This window comes from Carassius gibelio, chromosome B5 (assembly GCF_023724105.1).
Source record: "Carassius gibelio isolate Cgi1373 ecotype wild population from Czech Republic chromosome B5, carGib1.2-hapl.c, whole genome shotgun sequence".
NCBI lineage: Eukaryota > Metazoa > Chordata > Actinopteri > Cypriniformes > Cyprinidae > Carassius > Carassius gibelio.
In genome coordinates, this window is record NC_068400.1 from 835,633 (window position 1) to 842,814 (window position 7,182).

General features: G+C 33.2%; 1 protein-coding gene across 7 annotated transcripts in view; it reads left to right on the top strand.

Annotated features, from left to right (window-relative positions):
• The first annotated feature begins 292 nt into the window (after nt 1–292).
• The window catches only part of LOC127957836 (uncharacterized), a 73,872-nt gene continuing 66,982 nt past the window's right edge, over nt 293–7,182 (top strand). For 2 of the 7 annotated variants that reach the window (XR_008153855.1, XR_008153852.1), the window contains exon 1: nt 293–310. Coding sequence is in view for 2 of the 7 variants with exons in the window: in XM_052556540.1 (XP_052412500.1) it covers nt 2,194–2,346; nt 2,603–2,758; nt 2,850–2,942; nt 3,479–3,790 (714 nt within the window). In the remaining 5 variants the exon portion in view is untranslated. Of the gene's footprint in view, nt 311–999; nt 1,067–1,896; nt 2,347–2,602; nt 2,759–2,849; nt 2,943–3,478; nt 4,583–7,182 lie in introns of those variants that run through there. The other 5 variants (XM_052556540.1, XM_052556541.1, XR_008153849.1 and 2 more) reach the window with 5 other exon arrangements.

Here is a 7,182-nt window from a genome sequence, read left to right on the forward strand (position 1 = left end):
GCCTATGACGTCTCGCCCATCCATTGGACTGATTACACACATGATTCAGAGATGCCACGCTGGGGGCGTTCCCCAATCGTTCTCGACGCAGCGTCTCGTTCCTTCGAGGAACCAGGGTTACATACGTAACCTTAGACGTTTTGTTGGTTTAATTTAAACTATTTGCTACACATCAAATCAATAATTTTGCGTTCTGTGTAAACCACGTGACCACTGACGTAATGGAGGTTGGGTTTGAGAATTTTACGATCGACGGCCATCTTGTTTTCCTCGCATCCAGACTGCGGCTGAAAGCAGTTCCACAATATCGGTGAGTAACTATACAAAAAAAGCTTTAATTTACTGTAACTGCATCTGATAAATATGTAATGTTATATGGTGCTTTTGAATAAGTTAACTGTTTTATGGGTGTGTTTTGTCATATGTACATACACCCACGCATCTTTAATTGGGCGGATTGCATGAAGTTACTGACACGTTAGAGTGATCAAAGAAGCATGGATCAATGAAAAATTAAGAGCTTGATTATTTTAAAACCGCTATTAGCTGCGAAACAGAACTGAAATTGTTAATCCCACAACAGCTTTCTGTGCTTGTACACTGGAGGCAAGCGCACGACGAGACCCACAGCGTCAGTACTGTCTCCTGACGTTTGAATAGTAAAATATATACACAAAATATGTCGTAAATTTCCGTCTTAATGAGCTTAAATATAACACAGTGACTTATGAATTAAGAGAGTGTAAACTTTTGGGAGTACATTAGATTTGAGTCAATACACTGAGAAAAAGTGCACAAGGCATGTCATTACTCTAAAGAACTCAAAACATTACATTTTCTGTCTAGCCATCAGTGTTATGTAAATATTTGGTCAATTTAAAATTAAAATAATGTATTGTTAGTGTAAAGTATACATTTCTGTAAATTGAAATTTAAAATATTGGTTCCCATTGTCACGTGATTTATAACGTAATCCATGGTCGTTCGTGAGGACGTTCAGCATTCCGCCATCTTGTTAAACCGCATGGATGAACTCGGCGTGGTAAAACGTGAATAAAGAAAATTGGTAAGTAATTTTAAACGTACGTCTGGGCCATATTATTAACATTATACTTGTATGATTTCATAAAATGTTATGTTGTACTGGTGTTTTACATACTGTTAGTATTAACATAATAGTTTGACTGCTCTAACTCGTTTAGAATGGTTACACGTTTCCCTCATTACAATGTTAAACCGAGTGGAAATAAAATAATACAAGAAAACTGCTTGAGGTGAGATGGATTGATATTGAAACATAGTATAAAGACTGTTTCGGGTATGCTGGAGTGCAATACTGTACAGCTAGTTACATGTATAAAGTACATGCACGCTTCAGACACTTGTATAGACTTAACGTTTTTATGAAGGTATATATTATGAAGATTTTTATTGATTTATGAAACTCGTGTTCGCAAGTTATTTGCTCCGCTTACTTGTATGGTCTCTCATTTATGATTAACATTAGCTTTACATGAAGGCCCAAACACATGTCTTTAGTGACATGCCTAAACACTTATTTTAAATCATTGTGTCGACCAGCATACTCGCAAAGAAGTGATCTGTTTATGTGAGCCAGGTGGTTAATTCACTTTGTCTTTTGTAGGACGGGGTAGGCCTGCTGCTGAACAACAATTAGGACAGGTTTTGAATAATCCAGTCACATGAAAAAGTAATTTGCACCATTTAATGTTTGCTTTGGAGGATAAGTTTTGTTATTTATCTTTCTTCTCTCCTATGCTCTACCTCACCATTCTCATTGGCTCAATGTGGAAATGCAAAGATTGTGGTGTCTCCAAAGCCAAGCGTTCTGAGCTTCTCAAACATTTTAAGCTTGATCATAGGAATGTTGGACATCGTCATCCTTATCCTTGCGTTTATTCAGACTGTCCTTGTTCATTTAAAACTTGGAGTTCTCTGAAGAGCCATGTGTCAAGGAGGCATCCTCAGCATCCCTCTCAAAAAGATGAATTGACAACTTATAAATGCTTGCTTTGTGAATACAAACACACATCATCATTTAAAGACTATTTCCATCATATTGGGCAGCACCTGAAAAATAATGAAACTGTTCCTTGTGTCTTTAGTGACAGTTGAAAGGTCTCGGATACCCTGAGTATTTGGTAAATTCTCTGAAAACCAAAGCCTCAGACCATGCTTTTCCAGCAAAAAATGTTAAACGACCTAAACGTGGTGAGGCCAATCATATCCCATCCCTACCTATTGGAGAGACAAGAGATTGTGGAAAACCAACCTAGTGTTCAAGATCTGCAAGAAAGATGGCCAGCTCTGTTTCAACAAGAGGAGGTAAAAGCATTTATTTTATTAAAATTTTTTAAAATGTACTAAAACTTTAAAATGACTTAAATTGGAATTACCATAGGTTTTACCATTGGAGTTTAGTATGTAGTGTTTTTGAAAATGTCTTGGATGCCCTAATTATATGTTTTGTTGTTTAATGCATTGTGTGCATATGTCTTTTACAACTAGTTCTCAAAGTAAAATCGTTTTTTTTTTTTTCTCTCTCTCCAAGAAGTATATTTTCTGTTTCTCTTTCTTACAGATTAATGCAGAATATTTTCGCATCACAACCTTACCTTTACAATCAAGATTTATGGCCTCTTTGGACAGACAGAGCTCTCAGCTTCTCCAGGTTATTAGGAGCAAAGGTGGAGCCCTCCGTGAAAAAACCAAGGACACTATTAAAGTTATGGATCAGGTATTGGTTACATGCAAACAAATTTGCTTGTGGCGATCAATTTAGTAGTGTATTGGTCTAATAAAAACAATACATCTTGAACATTTTGTAGAGTTTGGACATAGACATCAGAAGAGAGTGCCTGCTGAAGTGCCTGATCACATACCTTGGTGAAGATACAAGCTGTCTGATCAAAGAATACCAGGTAATGTAGACAATGTAAACTACTGAAATCTTCTACAACCATGTTTGCCTTAAAGTTATATTTCACTACCAAATCAACATTTCCCTATGTTTTACTCGCCCTCAAAGCATCCTAACTAAATTTTGATTTGGTAGTGACATATCACTTTATAGTAGTAATTGTGTTATCATTTACACATCAGCCTGTGTGACTTTCTTCCACGAATATGTCTGATTATCTACAATGGTCAACACATTGTACGGGCGTTTGCTTGTACAAAGTGTTTAAAAGCATTTTCAAAGCTAAAGAAAGTGTAAAAGTACGTCTTCACCCAAAAATAGTAATCACTTACTCTACTTTTGCAATAAGCCGTTTACATTTTATTTTTATGCTGGACACAAATGAAGACATTTTAATGAAAGTTAGCAACAGATGTTTGGGCTCTACATTGATCTCCATAGTAGGAAAGCTAAATAAATTTTGTAATTTTCAGATGAAGGGATATTTTTTTTTTTTTTTTTCACAGTCCCTGAATTTACTCTCTCCTATGTTTTTAGGCTGACCAGAGGGAGGAAGCAGAGAGAGAATTTGAAAAGACCACCATGGCGTTTTTTGTGATCCGTGAAACTGATGCTCTTAGTCGTGCACTGGACATTTCCATTGTCATTGACGGTGTGGAAGTACTCAATGAGTTGCCCTCTGTTGCATGTGCCTGTGCTATGATGTTTGGACTCATTTATGCACTGAACTTAAAATATCCTGAAGGACTCAAATACACCTTTGAGGCCTTTCAAAAAATAATCATGGACATAGAGAGTAAGCAGATGAGCCAAAGGGTGCAGAACCTCTCTTCAAAGCTGCAGGAATGAATTTGTTTCCTTTGACTCAGCTACAGTGTTCTGCTGATGCTACATTTCTTTGAAGATGTTGGACCGTATAAATCCTTTTATACAAAGTTAACTGTACTACTGTTTACTAAACCGGATTTGTTTTATCTTGGTTAAATTGTGTTTTATCTAGGGTCAATTAAATAGCTTACCCAAAAATAAAAATTCTTACGTTGTTTAATCATCCTTAAGCTATTCAAGTATTTAACTTTACATTTGGTTCAGAGACATTTCGACAATTATGAGAGAAGTTTCATTTTTGGGTAAACTATTCCATGAAGGTGAAAATTTATTTTTAAATTTCAATTTATTTTTTTATTTCTACCATTGGCTAATTTGGTAGGTGTTTTATTAAAAGTGTTTTGTTTTACACTGCCCAATTTAAAGCAGTTTTTGGGCCAAACTTGTTTTAACTTCTAAAGGTTTGATTTGTGTAGTCAGTTCTGATTGACAGTTCATGGAAATGATTACAGAATTTTAAATGTTTGATTGTGTAGTCAGATCTGATCAGATCGTTCATGGAAAGATTGTATGTTTCTCTTCGAAACCATAACTGATTCTTATGGTGAATTTACATTGTATCCAGTGTGTCAATGCACAATGTGTTTTTATAAAAATTCTATACACATTGTAGAAATGTTTTATGACAAAAATTGTCAAGTTTATGATGTGTTTATATTGTTAGACAGTGTGTATTTGTATCAGGATACTGTACACATTGTAAAAAAAAAAATGTTGTATTATGACAAAATAAATTGTCAAATGTTTGATGCTTGAAGTCATTCATCTTAGTTGATAAAATTACACATTCTGAAAGTATTTTTTTTTTCATATTATATCAATATTTTAAATTGTATTTGTTTGGATATTTGGTTAGATAGAAAGTAAAATAATTAAGTTAATACAAAGAAAAAACATTAAGACAAAGTATAATTTGAGATTTCATTGAACTTAAAAATATTATTTGATTTTGAGATACTTTTTGCTTTGGCTAAGCAATAGATAGTTAATTATTTTCAAAGTAAAAATTTTAAGTTGATAAAAAGTAAAGTAATTAGATGTAACAAGTTGACGCAATTTTTTTTACTTTGATCCAATGAAACACTTTTTTCAGTGTATATATAGCAAAATTGTAATAATGTGAGAAATGTTGAAGGTGTCTGAATAAATGTAGGCTTGATTGTATATTTCATTTTTACATTGAAGACTATCCAGTGCTTTTTTACATTTAATTATTTGGTTTCTGTACCTTGACGCCTACAAACTTGAGAAAACCTTAAACATTGTGTAAATAGCACAAATAAATAAAAATAAACAAACATACAAATTAGACAATTTCAAACAGGGCCCACTGGTACAACCTTCACCGGGTCGCCGCTAGTGCAATGTGGAATTAGTTTACAGCTTTTTCAAGCAGTTTGTGATGCATTTTGGAAACAGGAGATGTACATTTCTAATGCACCACCTAGCTTGATAAACCCCTTCTCAAAGACTTACTGTTTGTCAATTTTATTTGGGTAACACACATATTCTGAATGCCGTCGGCAGAATTCGAATGAGCCATTTTAATCTAGATTAATCTAGATTAATTTCAAGATCACAGTGAGATTAATCTAGAATAAAAAAATTAATCTATGCCCACCTCTAATTAATAAATTAAAAAAAATGTTCACTATTGTGCTAAGAAGTCTCTGGGTTAATTTTACACTGTTTCCCTTGGTTTGGTTTTTAGTCTGCATGTGAAAGCGATTTTCCCCTTTTCCCTTTCCCATTTAAATGTGTTTGATCTTATTCAATCTTATTTTCTGTCTTTCATGCAGACCTTATTTATTCTCTCTTCCAGCTTCTGTGATTTACTTTGGAAATGAAGTTCAGGTAAAAATCAGTCTTATGCAACCTGGTTAATGACAATCAACTTCCCAGTCTCGTCCACTTTGCAGCTTATTTCAAACAAATGAAAATCTAGATCACTAAAAGACAATTCATGATGTAAGACAGCATCTTTTACATTTACATTTTTTACTTGAGTCATTTAGCAGACACTTGTATCCAAAGCGGCTTACAAAAGAGGAATGAGCAATGGCATACAAGTGCTATAACAGTGCAAATAGCAAGGGCTTTTTAAATACTATAATAAAAAATAAAAATAAAAAACAGATAGAATAGAAAAAGAATAAAGCATGTTTTAGAGGTCTTTTTTGCTTTTGTTAATTGTATAACTAATAAAAACAAAACAAATGAGTACAAACATATTAGAAAAGCTAGTGTTAGTTTTTTTTTTTAATGAAAATAATTAGAATAGAAAGTTCTAGAGGTAGAGGATCAAATAAAGATGGAAGAGATCTGTTTTTATGTGTTTTCAGTCGATTCTTGAAGATATGGCTAAGAACTCAGCTGCTCAGATTGAGTCGGGCAGGTCATTTGTTTGTAGTTTGTACTGCAATTATACTAAAAGTGAACTTCTAGGTAAACTGACAGTTTATTAATTAAATACTTTGTACACTTTGAAGTATAGTCTCAGTAAACGACTAGTTTATTAGTTTTATACTGCAAGTATACTCATAAGTTTTCGTTAAGTGAACTTTACATCATACTTTAAGTATACTACTACTGTCCCAATTTAGGTTTCAATTTGTATATATTTTGTTAAATGAATATCTGAACATAGAAAACATCAAAAGAAATAACAGGGTATCTGCTTCTTAACAAAAATATTTTATTCTAGCTTCATAAATTCTTTTTTATAAACACTTTAATGTAGGTATGTTAAAAAAATAAAGAAAGAAATAACATTTTGAACAAAAAGCTGAAAAAAGACTATAAATTGGATTCAGAATGATAATCAAATGTAAATGGAGTCATTCAACACCCCAAAGCTTGACTGTAATTATTACCTCTTCATCGGTTGACAATTTATTCCATAACATTACAGTTTTGATGCTGTTTCATGTCAAATAATCGTGTTACATGTGTTAGTGTCTGTTGTTTGTTTTTTCTTCTTCACTTGTGTTTTTTTTTTTTGGGGGGGGGGAAATTCTGTGCATAAGATGTGTACTAGCACCCTCTACCGTATAATAATGAAAACACGGATTCTAGGAGCACAAGTATAGTTCAAATATATTTAGACTTTTTTTAAGTATAAGCATACGTAAATGTCATTTTAAGAATATTTCTGAGAAGTACATAAAAAGTCAACTAAAAGCATAATTTCCTATTTTTTGTTTAAAAGAAGTATACTAATAGCACACTTGAATAAACTTCTTTTTCCTAGGGTAGAAGAGTACCATCCTCAGGAAAGGTTAAGGTTCAGGTTTTCGTCGAAAAAGTTACCTAGTGGTCCTATGGGCCAATATATAACTACAAATTGGATTTTA